The 19,380-nt window shown below is 43.3% G+C and overlaps 1 protein-coding gene across 2 annotated transcripts in view; it reads left to right on the forward strand.

Moving 5' to 3' along the window:
• The first annotated feature begins 11,380 nt into the window (after nucleotides 1–11,380).
• The window catches only part of NUDT4 (nudix hydrolase 4), a 56,136-nt gene continuing 48,136 nt past the window's right edge, over nucleotides 11,381–19,380 (forward strand). For both annotated transcript variants that reach the window (XM_065399283.1, XM_065399291.1), the window contains exon 1: nucleotides 11,381–11,479. In XM_065399283.1, coding sequence (XP_065255355.1) covers nucleotides 11,381–11,479 — 99 coding nt within the window. The remainder of the gene's footprint in view (nucleotides 11,480–19,380) is intronic.

Here is a 19,380-nt window from a genome sequence, read left to right on the forward strand (position 1 = left end):
GTAGGAGATTGGTGCTCTGGAGCATGTGGGACAATCTTCACCAAAAAGATGACTAATTTCCCTGTCTGGTCCATTTGATCACTGTTTTTTTGACATTGTGTCCTGCCCAAAAGGATTATGTACATACCAGCATCTTCTACATTTCCATATTTTGAGGAGTACTCTCTTTTCCCCCCCATTACCTGCTTAGAGCAGGATTATCCCTTACCCTATGCACCTGCATAGGAGAGGAAGGGGCATAAAATTAATCCGCAGTGTGAACTACGTGCATCGTGGGTCATAGTGTGGGATGGAGTGTAGCCTCCACTGAGCTGCTACAATGGTACAAATGGTTTTTCAGACTGAACATAAATCTTCAAAATACTGGATTCATATTGGAAATGCTGCTAAATTAGTAATACAATAAACCAAAAACACCTATTTCCCACCGCTGATCCATGCCCAACATGCTGACTAGGCTAGGGGTTGGACAAAGCTATTACATCAGCTCTACACCAGCCTGGGAGGCGTCCTGTACAGGGAATATCTCTGGGGACTGCTTTTCCCCTTTCAAGGCCCATTTATGATGCTAGAAGAGTACAAAGGGACCATAAGGTAACTAACAATGAGGCCCATTACTCACCGAAATATTTTTCAGTATTCATCCATTTGTTTTATGGCTAAAAGTCCACTCTGAAGCATCTTGTGGCATTTTTAAGAGAGTAGCTATCTTCACAGGAACACAGTGATCATAATTTTCAGTAACAGAATCACAGAACTATCACCCAGGCTGTTTGACCTGCCTCTCAATAACGTAATAACCAGATTTGCAAGACCTCATATGCCCAGCACCAGCAGGTCCGCCAAATTCGCAAGAAGATAATGGAAATCATGACACAGGAGGTGCAGACTAATGACCTGAAAGAAGTTATCAATAAGCTGATCCGAGACAGCATTGGCAAAGACATAGAAAAAGCCTGTCAATCCATCTACCCTCTTCATGATGTGTATATACGCAAAGTGAAGATGCTTAAGAAGCCCAAGTTTGAATTGGGCAAGCTGATGGAACTGCACAGTGAAGGTGGTGGCACTGGAAAACCTTCTGGGGACGAGACAGGCGCTAAAGTAGAGCGAGCCGATGGATATGAGCCCCCTGTGTAAAGGTCTGTCTAGAATCAAAAATGGATGCAAACAATAAAAAAATTTAGTATACAAAAAAAAAGTTTGGCTGGAGATATGCTTATCAACAACTGCAATGGTTCAGCCTGAATAAAAATGATGATATGCATATTGGAAGTTCAATCCACATATCTGGTAAACTGGTACATTTGAATTTTAAAAAAATATTTTTCTAGTATATTAGATTCAAGAAAGCAGATCTGGGGCTAGGGAACATAGGACTTAGTATTAAAAACTGCTTTAATGGAGAGTAAGAGTTGGAAATAAATATTTACTAGTTTCCTATGTTTCATGTTAATTAAAGAAGCATGTGTGTGTTTCTTGATAGGCTTCTTTGATGGCAGTGGCCTTTACAAAGGTTGTAAGTCTAATGTTGCAATGTTCATAACTGGTGAAAGCATCATAGAGATTCTCTATTTACAGTGAAAATAGATTGGCATTGCTCTTGATCATCTCATCAGGGCTAACACAGGGTGGCATTATTAAATCTCAGAAGAAACACCATCTGTTTCATTTGTAACTTGGGAAAGGTGAACTGTGTTAAAATAAGAACCTAGCTAATGAATCTTTGCTCTTCCCTCACTCTGAACCTTTTTTTTAAGATTCAAAAGATACAATTAAGGCTGTGTCCTCGCATAGAAAAGGAAATAAAAGGTCCCCAATATGACTGTCTAGTTGACCTTCCCATTCCTGATCTCTATAATTCTTGGTAAATTTTGTTGATATGATTACAGGGCAGCCTCTTTACTGGGTTGTGATGCAGCTGAATTAGGATATAGTGTTCTCTGAGGCATTCAGTGTGCTCCAAAGAGATTGTTTACCTCTGGACTATAGCATTTCTGTGGCAGTCTAACTGATGACATACCAAAAAGGGTTAGAATCATGAAGGAACAAATAGCAATTTAGCATGAAGACAGTTAAAAACAATGAGCTCTATTAACGCAGATCTATTAATCTGACTAACTGATTTGAGAACAAAGCTGGGCTTTCTCTGTTTTCAGGATAAATGGTAAACAAATGACTAAAGCACCTCCAACACAAATGTCTTATTTTTATTAATCATGATAAACTACATGAGTGCAAAATATTATTTTTCTGGTATCAATTCCCAGAACACAGTTATTAAACCCTGCAGTTTCTAATCTGGGCAATAAATGTAGGTCAAGGAAATCAGAAAACCTACGTCTGTAAATTTTTAAACCATTTCTTCAATCTCAAGGAAGAAAAAGTTTGCTCACAGTCACACCAAGGTAAACTTTGCTTCACTCAAGATTTTAGTTAAAACTAGTTGGAGATCTATTTTTGTTTGATTACCAAGGCTTTTTGAACCTTTGTTACATCATCATTACATATTACATTGTGTAAACTAGTTCTAAATAAATTTGAATTCAAGGTGTCCAACTTTACTTTATAATCAAATCATTATTGCTATTGTATGAGCTCCAAACAGAGAGACACTTTAATAAAATATTATTTTGAATCGTTAATGTCACAATGAAATGGACCTTTGACCTAATACCATAGCAGCTCCTTTAAATAGTATAATTTATGCATTCCTAATCGACCATCATATGAATACCAGGTATCATATTAACAGGGTATATCAATCGGTAATAGGAAATTATTACAAACTTGATATATATGACAGATACTGTGACTGCATGGTAATATAAAATCAGGGCCGGCTCTAGGTTTTTTGCCGCCCCAAGCAAAAAAAATTTTGGCTGCCCCCAACCCCAGCCCTGGGCTCTCACCCCCCCCCCATCCCCTGCCACCCCAGCCCTGGGCTCTCTCTTCCCCCCCCCCCCGCACCCCCTGCCGCCCCAGCGCTGGGCTGTCTCTTTCCCCCGCATCCCCTGCCGCCCTAGCACTGGGCTCTCTTTCACCCCCCACCCGCACCCCCTGCTGCCCCAGCACTGGGCTCTCTCTTCCACCCCCCCACCCGCACCCCCTGCCGCCCTAGCGCTGGGCTCCCCCCCACCAGTGCTGACTCTGCCCGCTCCCCCCTCACCTCCAGGCGGTCCGGCACTGGCAGGGTCTGGGTAAACAGCGGGGCTCCTGGGTCGCGCCTCAGCCCAGGGTCCCTCCAGCCAGGGCTCCCACCTTCAGGACCGACCGGGACCCAGGAGGGTAGAGCCGGGGGACCGCCCTGGCAGGGGCCTGAGGAGCCGGGGCAGGGTAGGCCCAGAGGAAGCGGAGCCCCGGAGAGCGGGAAGTGGGCCCACACGGCAGAGCTCTGCCCTCTATGGCCCCGCTGCTGCTGCTGCTTCTGGCCATCCTGCAGCAGCCCCTGGGCGGCTCGGGCCGCTTCGCCCAGCCCCAGCTGTGGCGCTGGGGGGCGACCGCCCTGCAGCACCTGCAGGCGGCTCCATGCACCCCATGGGGCGGCCCCCAGCCTGAGTGTCCCCCGCTTGGAGCCTGCCCGGCCCAGCCACAAGATGTGGGCGCTGCTCCCCCGCGGCATGAACTGCAGTGGCCCCAGGGCGCCCCCCGCCCACGACGCGCTGCTGCTGCCAGGGCCGGCTCTAGGCTTTTGCCAGCGGAAGCAAAAAAAAAAAAAAAAAATTGGCCAGAATGCCGCCCTTGAAAATGTGCTGCCCCAAGCACGTGGTTGGTTTGCTGGTGCCTAGAGCTGGCCCTGTATAAAATGTATAACCATTATTTACTTTATTTCTTTTCAAATATTCCACAAGGTCTCCACATTGCTGCTAATGGTTTAAAATTCTAAAGTTTAATTATATGTAATTCTAAATAACATGGCCTTTTTACAATTACAAGAACATAAAATGGTCAAAACTTGTAACTTTTAAAAAAATAATCTTTAAAGATTACAAAATCTATAATAATTTCACATTTCCATCTGTAATGGAAGCCATATCACTCCAGACATTTAAAACTAGACCATAGTAGTGATGTTTACCCCAGATGTTCAAAAATCATGACTCAGGCTCCTCAAAACTATGTAATTTTAAAAAAGAAATGTGTTCTTATTTCCCTTCTTTTTTTTTGAGTCTTTATTTTACACTTGGGTCACATTTTCAAGCTTTTTTCCAAAACCAGATGGGTCAGAAACTTTTAAATGAAAGCCTAATCACATGCCTCTCAGAACTAAGGCTTTTGGGAAAACACAAAAACTATGAGACTCATGATTAAATCATAAGAATTGGTAACACTGACTGGACAAAACACAGATGAATATACTGTTGCTGCGTTAGAAAGGATATGGACTAGATGAACTAATAGGTCTTTTCCATCTCTAGCTACTATGAATCTAAAGTTTAAGAGGAATTACACATATTGTTATTCTGCTTCTCTTAATGTATCATCTTGCAGGATTCTTATTCCTGGCTCTTATTTTATCAATACAAGATTAATGGAACTACCTAGTTCTTAAAGTTTTTTGATTCTGAAGGGCAGGGAGTTCTCCTGTTGGCATAGGTAACGCAGCTCCCCAAGAGGTGGTAGCTAGGTCAATGGAAGAATTCTTCCGTCAACCTAGCAGTATCTATACCGGAGCTAGGTCATCTTAACTACATCTCTCGGGTGTGAATTTTTCACACCCCTGAGCAACATAGCTAGGTTGACCTAAATTTTAGGTGTAGACCAGGCCTAAGAATCCTGCAAGATTATCTTTTTAGAAAAGCAGAATTACAAGATATGGTCCCTTAATTACCTGAGCAATTACATTGAACACAATGGGACTACTCATGTATCTGAAGTTAAATACCTTACTGAATTGGGGTAGGAGATAAAAGTAAGTCCCCCTTCTCTAAAGTTACTATCTGAGGAGGATTCTCACTCCTGGAGCTCAAGGGATGTCCCAAAAGAAAATGTGAGCACAACTGCTGTGAGAAAGAACAACAGGCCAATGCTAACAGTATGTACAGGAAAGCTTTTTACATATACACAGAAAGAGAATATATACACACACACTATGTTTATCTATATTACATTAAACAACTATGTTAAGAGAACATTATGGTTGCCAAATCAATGAATGGATAGTTACTCAATATTTCTTTTTATTCTCCTCATTCAACATGTAGACACAGGCCTGGGGCTAGTCTACTACAGATTCTTTGGGTATAGTTAGGCCAGCAAAGTCTCCTGATGGAGATGCAGCAAATGCTGGCAAAATGAGTTGTTCTGCCCATGTAGCTATACCACTTCATGGATTCCAAGGCCAGAAGGACTATTGTGATTATCTAGTCTGACCTCCTGTATAACACCAGCCATAGAACTTCCCCAACATAATTCCTAGAGCAGATCTTTTAGAAAAACATCCAATCTTGATTTTAAAATTGTTAATGATGGCCAACATTAGCTATGCAAACAAAGGCACTCTTCTGTCAGTATAGTTGTGTGTCTACACTAGGGGTTTTGCTGGCATAGATATGTCGCTTGGGGGTTTGTGTGAATTTTTCTCACACTCCTAGCTGACATAGCTATGCTGGCAAAACTTTGTAGGGTAGACCCAGCCCTTATTTACCACATACGTCCAAACCCTGCACTGAATACAAAATTAATTACCTCATGGGAGTTTCTAAGGTGCTTTCACTATAGTATCTGAGTACTTCACAAATACTGATGAATTTATCTTCACAATGCCCTTGTAAGGTGAGGTGGTTTTAACACCCACCCATACCCTTTTACAGTGGGAGAATGGAGACACAGAGAGAGATTGAGGCCAAAAATTGTCAGAAGTATGCACTAAACTTGGATAGACTGCTTGAGACATCTAAGGCTGTGATTTTCCAGAGTACTTACCATTTTAATAGGACATTATATGCTCAAAATACAGCTTCCATTGACTTCAGGTGAAGTTGAGAGTGCTCAGCACTTCTGAATATCTGACCTCAGGTGTTTCATGTTCGACACTCTAAAAATGAGGAACACACAATTAGTGGCTAAATTTTGGCTCAACTGGTTAAGACTAGTATTCTCATTGGAACTCTGTGGCAGAGACAGGGATAGCGTCCAATTCTCCAGGGTTGCATTCAGAAGCTTTTGCAACAAATGATACAGGGGTACTAGAGCCAACAACCTTATTCACTACATAATCCTGATTCATACCCAGCATAGGTCCATCCTTTGCACTGAATGTGCAAAAAATAGCACGCAATCATGTAATTAAATACTGAATCATAGTGCATGTGGCACAAGCAACCTTAATGCTGTTTTTTCCAACTTTTGAGTGTTTGACTTTGCAAACTTAATGTTATTTTAATGTTTTATTTGTTTATTTTGAGTGTACTTTCCTAAGTTGATTAGAAAACAAACAAAAAACAGAAATTTGATCATGTGGAACTCTATTGATCCCAAACTTAAGTCATCAGCAGGGTTTGGACCTTTAGATTCACAGCATAGATTTCTGCCAAGGGAGCTAACAGAGTAACTGATAGTAGTAATAGGCTGTTATCCTCTTCATGCCCCTGCCACTAGGGCAGGGCCGGCTCCAGCATTTCTGCCGCCCCAAGCAAAAAAAAAAAAAAAGCTGCGATCGCAATTGCGATCGGCGGCAGCAATTGGGAAAAAAAAAAAAAGCCGCAATTGGCGGCAGCAGTTCAGCGGCAGGTCCTTCGCTCCTAGAGGGAGTGAGGGACCTGCCGCCCCAGAATTGCCGCAGGTGCCGTCCCTCTCCCTTGGCCGCCCCAAGCACCTGCTTGTTAAGCTGGTGCCTGGAGCCGGCCCTGCACTAGGGGTCTGTGTATCCAGCTACTTTGCACTAAGAGATGTAAAATGGCTGAAATGGAACCAAGACTCAATCTATCTATTTTACGGTTTTATACTTCTGCCCACCACTGTAGTATCCAAACACCTTCCACATAAATTGCTAGTTCTTTTCCCTTTTGGGGGTAAAAACCTCCATTTCAGGTAAGTTTTTGTTTTTTGTTTGCTTGCTTTCAGGGATTATGGAGTAGAAGGAGGTGTCCGTATAGTGAGTGTAAAATTCTTATGATGACTTTTTCAAAGATGAAGGTTTTGCAACATTTCATGAAGACAGTCAATCTGGACTGCCTGATTGCCTCTGCAAATTCAGTCCATAGCCAGATTGCATTGATCAATAATGTTTTGTTCTGAGTTCTCATATGCTTCATCCTGGGCTTCGTGATCTTCACTGGACCAGAAGAACGCAGCTGTAAGGCCAAATCCTAATAGTAATGCTATGTAAATGGGTAGAGAGAGCAGCATAAAGCTGTTTTGCAGATGCCTGTGTAAAGAACATCCTTGGGTTAGGCAGTGATGGTCTTGCTTCAAATCAAGTGAACCTGATGATTTTTAAAAACAACAAGGAGTCTGGTGGCACCTTAAAGACTAACAGATTTATTTGGGCATAAGCTTTCGTGGGTAAAAACCTCACTTCTTCAGATGCATAGAGTGAAAGTTACAGATGCAGGCATTATATACTGACACATGGAGAGCAGGGAGTTACTTCGCAAGTGGAGAACCAGTGTTGACAGGGCCAATTCAATCAGGGTGGATGTAGTCCACTCCCAATAATAGATGAGGAGGTGTCAATTCCAGGAGAGGAAAAGCTGCTTCTGTAATGAGCCAGCCAGTCCCTATTCAAACCCAGATTAATGGTGTTAAATTTGCAAATGAATTTTAGTTCTGCTGTTTCTCTTTGAAGTCTGTTTCTGAAGTTTTTTTGTTCAATGATAGTGACTTTTAAATCTGTAATAGAATGACCAGGGAGATTGAAGTGTTCACTTACTGGCTTATGTATGTTACCATTCCTGATGTCCGATTTGTGTCCATTTATTCTTTTGCAGAGGGACTGTCCGGTTTGGCCAATGTACATGGCAGAGGGGCATTGCTGACACATGATGGCATATATAACATTAGTGGATGTGCAGGTGAATGAGTCCTTGATGGTGTGGCTGATGTGGTTGGGTCCTCTGATGGTGTCGCCAGAGTAGATATGGGGACAGAGTAGGCAACGAGATTTGCTACAGGGATTGGTTCCTGGGTTAGTGTTTCTGTGGTGTGGTGTGTAGTTGCTGGTGAGTATTTGCTTCAGGTTGGGGGGTTGTCTGTAAGCGAGGACTGGCCTGCCTCCCAAGGTCTGTGAGAGTGAGGGATCATTTTCCAGGATAGGTTGTAGATCGTGGATAATGCGCTGGAGAGGTTTTAGCTGGGGGCTGTATGTGATGGCCAGTGGTGTTCTGTTATTGTCCTTGTTGGGCCTGTCCTGTAGTAGGTGATTTCTGGATACCCGTCTTGCTCTGTCAATCTGTTGCCTTCAAAGAGAAACAGCAGAACTAAAATTCATTTGCAAATTTAACACCATTAATCTGGGCTTGAATAGGGACTGGGAGTGGCTGGCTCATTACAGAAGCAGCTTTTCCTCTCCTGGAATTGACACCTCCTCATCTATTATTGGGAGTGGACTACATCCACCCTGATTGAATTGGCCCTGTCAACACTGGTTCTCCACTTGCAAAGTAACTCCCTGCTCTCCATGTGTCAGTATATAATGCCTGCATCTGTAACTTTCACTCTATGCATCTGAAGAAGTGAGGTTTTTACCCACGAAAGCTTATGCCCAAATAAATCTGTTAGTCTTTAAGGTGCCACCAGACTACTTGTTGTTTTTGTAGATACAGACTAACACGGCTACCCCCTGATATTTGATGATTTTTAGCAGCTGATTCAGGATTTTTGAATACTTGAGATTGACAATACTGTGCCACTCACAGCAAATTGTTCAGATCTTCCCACTCCCTTCTACATACTTTGATCAAAGTGAAATAGTTAATGCTGACATTTAAATTACCACTAATAGGCATCTATACTAACACCCATCCAGATGACTGGCCAGTTCACACTTCTCTGAAGAATTATTAAATCAGCAAAGTATTCTTTAAGGCCTTGTCTGCACTAGAAAGGGTTTGCCTGTATAGCTATATTGGTAACTCCTCCTTGTGTAGACGCATGGGCTATACCAGTTCTCCAAAGAAAACGTACTGGCAAAAGCATTTTGCTGGTATAACTGCATCTACACAAGGGCTTTTGTCAGTATAAATATGTTGTAAAAAAACACATACCATAAGAGACATTACTGGCCAAAGTTTATAGACTAGATCAGGCCTTAGATACAACCAATGGCATGATGTCTCTGTGAGTTTGCAGAATTGTAATAATTGAGGTTGGTCTACAGCCAGAACTTGCCCCAGTTTAACTAAAATCAGATTTCAAATTGATCTAGGGGTTTGTCTACAGGGAAGTTATACTTGCATAAGGTAGGGTATGAATTTAAAGCTGTATAGTTATACTGGTATATCTCCCTGCCTGAACACTCTTATCCTGGAATCAGGCTATGTCTATACTATGGACCTTACAATGGCACAGCTGTACTGCTATAGTTGTGTTGCTGTAAGTCTCCTATGTAGCTACTCTATGCCAGCAGGAAAAAGCTCTCCTGCAGGTAAAATTAAACCACCCCTAACAAGCAGCGGTAGTTACGTTGGGAGAGCATCTCCCACCGACATAGTGCTGTCCACACCTGCACTTTTGTCAGTGAAATTTTTGTCAATCAGGGGGATTTTTTTTTCACACCCCTGACCGACAAAAGTGCTAGTGTACACATAGCTTAAGTCTAGTGCCTTTTTCCAGTTTACCTTATGTCACTTTGAAAGTGTTTTAAACTGGGCTTGTCTACACTTAAAATGCTGCAGCTGCACCACTTTAGCACTTCAGTGAACTTTCCTGTCGACCTAGCACTATCTATACCTGGGGTTAGACCAGTTTAAGGGCATCACTTGGGTGTGGATTTTTCACACCTGTGAACAACATAGTTATATTGACTTAATTTCCTAGTGTAGACCAGGGCCTTGGCTACACTGGCGCTGTACAGCACTGCAACTTGCTGCGCTCAGGGGTGTGAAAACGCCCCCCCCCCCCGTGCGCAGCGCTGTAAAGCGCCAGTGTAATCAGAGCCTGCAGCGCTGCACGCTCGCTCGCAGCGCTGCAAGCTACTCCCCTCGGAGAGGTGGAGTACATACAGTGCTGCGAGAGCTCTCTCGCAGCGCTGGTAGTGCGACTACACTCGCACTTCGCGGCAGCGCTGTGAATTCCCGAGTGTAGCCAAGGCCCAGGCCTTAGCCAAAAAAGCCCATGCTTATTCCAGAATAAGAGTGTTCACATGGGAGAGTTATACCAGCATAGTAGTTTAACTACTAGTATAACTGGAAAAACCTTGCGTAGAGAAGCCCTTAGTTATACCAGTGCAAACCCTTAAGTGGACAGCCTGATGTCAGTTTGCCAGGTTTATCTTTTTCAGGCTTGGTCTATGCTTAAAACTTTTACCAGCATAGCTAAGACAGTCGAGCGTGATCAAACCCAGTTGACACAACTCTGCTAGCAAAAGCCCTAGCACCCACAAAGTTAGATTGGTAAAAGGAGCCCTGCCGCCCAGCACAGCTATGCTAGGAACTTGCACAGGAGTGAATCCACAGCTCAGGGGTGCTGAGAGCCATTGAACCAAACTGTAAATCATGTATATGATGGAAACCACTTCAAGCCAAGCGGTACAGCAGCATCCCTACTTCCAGCACTTATGCTATAGCTAATCCACTAAGTAGACCACGCCTAATGGGTGACTAAGCAGAGACTAGGATGGGCCACATCCACCAGTGCCTCGGTCCCGCTCTGCACTTAGGGCACCATCCAGTGACGGACTGGCCTCCTCCTCCAGCTGCCACTCATCGCTTCCAGCCAGCGCTACGCCCTGCCCCCTCCCTCTGCTGCAGCTCTGATTGCCTTCCCCCGCCCTTTCAGCTGCCTCGCCAGCCCCGCCCGCCTCTAAGCTCCCCCCCCTCTTTCGCTCGAGCGCGCTCCGCTCCCCCGCCCCCCACCTCCCCGGCCTGCTGGCGCCTGCGCAGTGCGGCGGGGAGGCGGCGGCGCGCGGGGGGCCGTGCGGGCGCAGGAATGTGCGTTACGGTTAAATAGTGGGCGCAGGAGCGGCCGCCGCGGCGCTCGGAGCCGGGCAGCGCAGGGAGGCGGCGGCGGGGCTGGGGAGCCGCTGGGCAGGGGACGGGCGGGCTCGCTCCATGGCGCGGCGCGGCTTCCTGGGCGGCAGCGCCTCGCTCCTGTGAGAGACGCTTCCCCGCCGGGACCGAGCGGAGCTTGGCCGCGGCCGGTGCCGGCCGGAGCGGGGCCGCGTCTGCCGGGCGCGCCGGGGCTTGGGGCGGGCGGCGGCGGCCGGGGCACCTCCGCCTTTATGATGAAGCTGAAGCCGAACCAGACGCGGACCTACGACCGGGAGGGCTACAAGAAGCGGGCGGCGTGTTTGTGCTTCCGCAGCGAGCGGGAGGACGAGGTGAGCGCGCCGGGGCAGCGGCGGTGGAGGGGGGGCAGGGCCGTGAGCTGGGCACGGGGGGGGGAGAGGCCAAGGGCCGGTTCCCTGCGCCGGAGCCAGGCTGGGGGGCTCCTATCGCCTGTCTCCGCCGGTGCCTTTGTCCCGCGCGGGGTGTCGGGGGAAGGGGCTGTTCCGGGGCGAGTCCCGCTCTCGCTCCCCTTCCCTCGCCCCAGGGCAGGGTAGCGGCAGCCGCATGGCTGGGTGCGAGACGTCCTCCCTCCTAGGCTGCGTGGCGCTTGCCTAAGGCCCGATCGGGTCGCTTTGCGGGCCAGGGCGCCGGTCGTACCGCTGCGCTTCGCCCTGGCGAGCACGGGGCGCAGGGAGGCGGGCGGGCGGCCAGCTCTGGGTTTCAGACAGAAAATGTCACGGTGAGTCTGTGAGGAAGAAGGAAGGTTGCGGGGATCTCCGACTTCTCGGCTTTTGTACGGTGAATTGGAGCTAAAAGCGGTCTGTTCAGAACCCTGGTTCCGCGCATGTGGCAAAAGGGCATCATCTCGGCATAACCTGTGCGCATCGCCCTGCCGGGCGTCTCGTTCAGCTTGCGCACCCGTAGCTCCATCAGTCGAACAGATGTCTCTTTCGCAGTATAACGTAGCGAAACATCACCTCGATTACTTTCTTGTGTTGCAACTTCATTATTGCGGGGGACTGAAATATTTGGGACTGTCACCATTTTATAATCAACAAACCCAGCGTGTAAAGCGGAGTGCTGACAGATAGGCGGCACCAGCTCTGATTTGTGGCCAGAATCGTTATAGTGGGCGAAAACGGGGTCTCTGAATCTATTGTCTTTTTAGTTTGTAGGGTATTTAGAATTATGACTTGACTGTACAGCAGTCTTGGTGCTGACGTTAACAGAACATGATTAGCTTACAGTAACTTATTTAATTTTGACTCTCTTAATTTAATGTATATTCATTATTTGCATTTTTTACCAAATACTTGGTTAAGCGATTTGTAATTTAACAGATTGTACTGCATATATTTGAAGATGAGGTATACTTGGTATGTGATGACATAGTGTTACGATGAACTTGGGATAAACCTGATTGTGCCCTACTAGTGACTTGGCATAGTTGTCTTGGATTTTTACTTTTCATTGAGTGAAATTTGAGTAGTCTTCAGTCCCCACAAAACTGAGTGCTAAACACTTTACAGTTTAAAAATATGGTATAGACATTTTCTACATTGCATTGAATTTTAGAGGAAAGTTGAAATGGTGAATATAGATGTGAGCGGGGTCTTACATTGCAGCAAATATAGGAGACGACAAAGTTCTGTACCCTTAATCAAGGTCAACTGCACAGGCAGTTATTTAAGAACTTTTTTGATGGTTGCATTGCACAATGTAATTAGACATTATCTGTGATTTGGAAACATAAAAGCTAGAAACTTGAGTTGTTAATGTTTTTAAATAACTAAAATGGTCATGAAACTTATCTACCAGAAATTTAAGATTTGGGTCCCGTCCCCCCCCCTTATCTGCATATGGGAAGAAGTGTGTTTTCTAAAGATACCATCTTGCAGGTTTCTTATTCCTAGAATATGGCACCTTAGTGTGAGACAGAAGAAGACCCCTATCAGAGTATGACCCTTGAGGTCTGCAATAGTTGGGGAGACTATCCTAACTTCTGGACATTCCACTCAATTCCTCCTTTACCATAGCCTCTTGCAGGTTGCTCCTTTGCAGACCATGTCCTGGTCTACACTGCAAACTTGTCAGTATAACTGTGTTGCTCAAGGGTGTGAAAAATCCAAACCCCTGAGCGAAGCAGTTATATCTGGTCGGTGGCATCTTCACTAAGGGTACGTCTGTACTACCCGCCAGGTCGGCGGGTAGTGTTAAATGTATCGGGGATCGATTAATCACGTCTCATCTAGACGCGATAAATCGATCCCCGAATCGACACCTGTACTCCACCTCCGCAGGAGGAGTAAGCGGAGTAGACAGGGGAGCCGCGGTGGTAGATTCGCTGCCATGAGGATGGCCAGGTAAGTTGAACTAAGATACTATCGCTATTGCGTAGCTGAAGTTGCGTATCTTAGTTCCAGCCCCTCTTTCCCCCCCCAGTGTAGCCCAGGCCTAAGTGCCACAGCGGTGGTGTAGGTGTAGACAAGCCCCATGTCTCCTCAGCTATTGCACCACCTTTTCTTTGGATCCCAGCAGCACCTTAGGTGTTCTGGCACACTTTGATGCTTTTGCATTTGTTTTTCTCAAATTTGAGTGCCTATCTCAATACTCAAGAACTGCTGGTTTTTGTCTTTCTTGGTGCTCAAACACCTGTTTTGTCCCGCACTTCAGCACTGTTACGGCTTTCTTGTCTCACTTAATCAGCTGATATGAGCCAGCTGTAGGTGTTTAATTGCAGTGTAGACATGCCCTGTTTTTTCACACCCCAGAGCAACATAAGTTTTGCTGACATAAGTGCTGGTGTAGACATGGCCTTAATTTAGGTGTTCAGAAATATACTGTTTCTTTACATTCACATACTCCTTTCCACCCAACTTCCTTGAACAGCTAGTCATTTGTTGAATTAACTAAGTCACATGAACTATATCATTCTGTAACCTCAACAGAAGGTATGAAAAAGCAGTAACTTAAAATTCTTAATTTCATTAGTTTCTTTGTGGTCCTCAAACCTCTTGTTAGGCTCCTAGTGTATGTTCATCACTTGTTCATATTACTTAGCCTAGTACTTTCAGCAACACCTGGGGTTTACTCTCTAGTATAGCCTCCCCAGTTTGCTTTTGATTGAGATGGGCTTGCCAAGTGCTGCAGTAAATTCTAAACACTTAGCTGCTGTAATTAGAATTCATCCATATCTGCATTTAGCATGCATTAACCTCTTTTTGGTACTGTCCAAGACACCCTAAGAGTGTACACTTCTTAAATGTGATGCAGTCAGATTGTAAATGAAATCTGTTATGTACCATAGTCAAGGCTGGCAAACTCCCAAAACCAGAAGTGTCTAAAAAGATGCACAGGTTATCTATTTTGACTTAATTATGTTGAACGTCAATATATTACATAGGCAACAACATTGCTTTAAAGAAGCATCATAATATAAAAGCATTTACTGAACAGCATAATATAAAAGCTCCAAGAAGCAACTAGTATGTACATGTAGTGAATGTTTACCTCCTTTTGTATTGTAGCTCCTTGGTCTTAATTGATCTCTGCATTCTTTTTTGTGGGGGAATTAATAAAATAGAAGGATCTCCTGCCTGATTTTGCCACTGAGTTGTTTCAAACAATGTCTCCTTATTAGTAGGATCACTTTTTCTTATGTATGGGCCTGGATTGAATGAGCTTTCCAGATGATTACCTTTGATGTAAAAAGCTGTCTGGCTCCTGTCCATTTGAGAGACCAGTTCTGTTCATGTTGCATACCTGCAGACTGCAGTCACTTAGGCTATATCTGCACTAGGAAAAAAGGTGTAGTTTTAACATGTTAGCTGATTGAATTAGGGTTTACCTCAGCTGTGTTTAAAAACACAAATGTCTTCTGTACACTAAGATTTTAACATTTAGCTAATACATGTTAAAATGTTTTCTTTTTCCTAGAAAACATGCCACATGCCCTGTCTTGATTATGGGAGAGTGTTTTTAAAAATTAGCTAATCTGACATTAAGGTGTCATATGCAGTGTTGCATCCGTGTTGGTCTCAGGATATTAGCAACACAAGGTCCAATAAAAGATACTTCCTCACCCACCTTGTCTCATCAAGATGTCATGTTTGTTAACTTAATTTTAAACAGGGAATATCTTATTGTTTTTAAAAAGCACCATTTCCCCCAGTAAATACAAGTCCTAATTGAGTGTCTGAAACATGCTTTAGGCACTGTCTAATACCTAAATTTGGGGGCACAGGGCTTTTGACTGAAACGTATTCCTCTCACTTAACTGTTAGAGTAGAATTTGTTCACAGATATATTGCGAAGTTTTTGTTCAGTGTAGTTTTGTTAGTGCTGGCTTGAGAGAGGATGGTCTTGGTTTTGTAGTGTTCTATAATGATATTTGGCCAGTTTGACCTGTTAAGTTTTGGTTTCTTTGGACCTAAAGAATTTTGGAGCCATTATCTAAATTTAAATGCTAATATCAAATACCGAGAAGCAAAATCTCGCCTCTGCAAAGATGTAGTGTGCTCTTCTAGGTATCTTAATGCCAAGACAGGTCAGTGATATTTAATTGGTCCTCCTTACAACTGAATGAGTCTCAAAGTTATGAACTTTTTCCTACTTCGGCCAATGAACTACTGACTTGCTGATCCTTAAACCACACTCTTTCCCCACTAACTACAAGTAGCGGTAAGCACAACACCAAGAGAAAAATGGCTCTTGCAAGGAGCCCAAAGTGATTGTGATACTGAAGTTTTACCAGTAAAAACCACATTCTGCTGCAATTTGGGCTCATTATTCAAGCTCAAGTGAGATTCCATTTGGTATGGCTGTGGTGTGCATTTAAGGTGAGGGAGATGTTTGCATAGTGGTCCAAGTATTTGTCATTTAATTTTCTCAACCAATTTTCAGTAGAGTATAGGTCTGTCCAGCTTAACCATACAAAGACTGTCCTGTTCAAGCTCCTTGGTATTAACATATGTAAAGGGATTTGAGTTCAGGTCACCTGTACATAATGTTGGCCCCACCACCCTCTTATGGTCCTTTCAAAGCTACAATAAAAAAAAAAAAATCAGGGAACCTGGTTACAACAGTTTGTACTCTGGATGAATTTAAGGTTGTAACAAAATTGGGCAACTAGGGTACAGCTCAGGGTACAACTGTAGGACTAGTAGCATCATGTGATCACAGGTACAAAGATACTGAAAGTGATGAAATGGAAGGATATTTTTATTTAGTGAACAGTCATTTAACTTAAATGCTCTACAAATAATTGGGAATGTGTCTGTTGATTCAGGAGTGTTGACTATCCGTTAAGGAGAGAGCAACTTTCCAATTTGGGACCTCCAACAAAGTTAGGTTAAACTTCCATGTTTTGTTTCCAAGGGTGTGGGGGTGTGTACGAAGGAAAAAAGGGGGAATGGGGTGTAACCAGAAGAGTTTGAGACCTTTCTGGCCTTCATACAACATAAGGGCAAACTTTTCCTTTTTAGAGGTCACCTTTCAATGAAGCAGCTGCATGCTGATTACTCCACACTGTTAAATCTAACTTTAATACTGTATAAAATGCAGGTATAGTCATCAAAACTTTAAATTGAAAGTTTACCAGTGTAAATGTAGCTAATGAAGTTACAAACTTAATGAAATGTGTGTAAAAAGTGACCTTTTTAGCCCACACACAAATACAGCTACTTAGTGTTCTCTGAGTTAAGCAAGGTACCTTTTAGCATTTCATGTTAAATCACATCAGCCAAAAAGACTGCTTTGCCCTTCTGTCATATTAATATGATTATAAATTTAGCATGGCAACCGCTTTGCGGCACTTTACATGGAACTGGGGAAAACAATTCTGCCAAAATTTTAGGTAAAACTTAAATATCTTACCTTCTTTGGCACTTATATATATATATATATATATATATATATATATATATATATATATATATATATATATTTATTTTTATAAATGGAGATATCCTATCTCCTAGAACTGGAAGGAACCTTGAAAGGTCATCAAGTCCAGCCCCCTGCCTTCACTAGCAGGACCAAGTACTGATTTTGCCCCAGATCCCTAAGTGGCCCCCTCAAGGATTGAACTCACAACCTTGGGTTTATCAGGCCAATGCTCAAACCACTGAGCTATCCCTCCCCCCAAAGGGACTAGCAAACAGGAAGCTTTCCCTGAAGAATGGGGAGGACCAATGCTATCAGGTTGTGCATCTAAGGTTTTATTAAGCAGCATTGCACATATATTGATGTCTTAGGGCAGTGGTTCTCAACCTTTCCAGACTACAGGACTCCTTTCAGGAGTCTGATTTGTTTTGCGTACCCCCAAGTTTCACCTCACTTAAACTACTTGCTTACAAAATCAGACCTAAAAATACAAAAGCATCACAGCACACAATTACTGAAAAATTGCTTACTTTCTCATTTTCTCTGTATGAAATTTTAGCTTGTACTGACTTTGCTAGTACTTTTTATGTAGCCTGTTGTAAAACTAGGCAAATATCTAGATGAGTTGATGTACTCCCTGGAAGACTGCTGCGTACCCCCAGGGGTACATGTACCCTGATTGAGAACCACAGTCTTAAGGCTTGCCTATATGGGAACATTTACTGGCAGAACTATACTGTTGTAATTATCAGTATAACTCCCCATATGGACAGTTATTGCAGAATAAGAGTACTTTTTTCCAGTTTGTTGCGAAGTGGAAAAAGGCACTGGAGCAAATGTGGTGACATGGAGTTACTGATAACTTTAGCAGTTACATAGTTCTGCCAATAAATTCCCAATATAGACAATTCCTGAGGCATCAATACATGTAAAATGCTACTTAAAGCTGCACAACCTGGTAGCATTGGTCCTCCCCAATCTTCAGGGAAAGCTTCAGTTTTAAAGTTTTGTTGCTGTCTTCCTCAGACTTCCATTTCTGGAGTCCAAGCTGAAACAGTAATATTATGGACCCATGGTAAGCTCAGTTACAGAAGAGAAACAGAGAAACTATTTTAGAATTAAAACTAGACAGTGATTCTTAAAGTCAGATCAAGGAAATATCTAATAGTATTTTAACTTAACTAGAGAAGCAGGCTTAACAGAACTCTTTAGTCCAAAAACCCATATACATCACTTCTTGTAAATGATAACCCCTTTGAACAAAATCCCACCAGAAGCCGTAAAAGCATCTACCATGATATGTAGTCAAGAACACAAGCTTTTCTGTGCTCCGTGGTATGGGGCGTATGTGTATTACAGGTGTATTATAAACTTTAACTATAAGAGTCACTTACAATGGGAAGTATAGTGAAGCCTTAACCACACAGGCTGAAATTTTCCATGATGGTTATCCATCTTGGATTTATTTAAAAAAAATTAATCTGAAGTGGCTTCTTGGTTTTTGAGATTAGGAAAAATGTTTGCAAGTTTTGTTTAATATGGGCCAACCATTTTGTTGTGGGGCTCTAGCTTTGGAGCAGAAACTTGAAATTTGGCATAGGGGTTGCTTTGGTATCAAGGGCATGCCTTTTGCCAGCCCTGTGAAAATTTGACCAAGTTTGGTCAAGTTATGAGATTGTGCAAACTTAAACTTAGGTTTTTCAGATACTCCGAATAGCTAGTTTAGTAGTAACAATTCTCCAAATATTTTGTCTGCACTGAGTAGGGTTAGGCATTTGACAAGTCAGATATTGTCAAATGTCAAAAATGGTAAAATATTTTAAAGCACTAATTTATTAGAATAGTAATAAAAGAACAAGATGTTATGGTTTCCTGTAGGCTTAGCCTTAGATACTTAGGCCTAATTCCAAAAAACAAGTTATTCATGGAGTTATTTTAACTCAGAAAAATGGGATAGTGAAATGAAGTTCTGGGGAAAAAACTACCTTTTTTAGCAATGTTAGGTTAGCACTTAAATGCTAAAGTTTTTCAAACTAAACAGTTACAAAAGATGTATGAAATTAATCAAATGCATAGCAACCATGAGACATTTTTAAATGCAGTTATGATAGGTAGGTAGCCTGCCACATTTTCAAGCAGCTTAATGGCTATGCACCTATTCTTTTTGTTGAGAGGAAGTTTAATGACTGAACTCTTCTCCCTCCTCCCTACTCCATTGAGTTAACTTCTTTGTTTGTCCAGTCAGTTTAGATTGTAAGCTCTTCGGGGCAGGGACCATGTCTTTGTTTAATGTGCTTTGTAAACTGCCATGTACAGTAACTCAGATTCTACAAACACCTTGGGAATGGAG

Source organism: Emys orbicularis, chromosome 1, assembly GCF_028017835.1.
Source record: "Emys orbicularis isolate rEmyOrb1 chromosome 1, rEmyOrb1.hap1, whole genome shotgun sequence".
NCBI classification, from domain to species: domain Eukaryota; kingdom Metazoa; phylum Chordata; order Testudines; family Emydidae; genus Emys; species Emys orbicularis.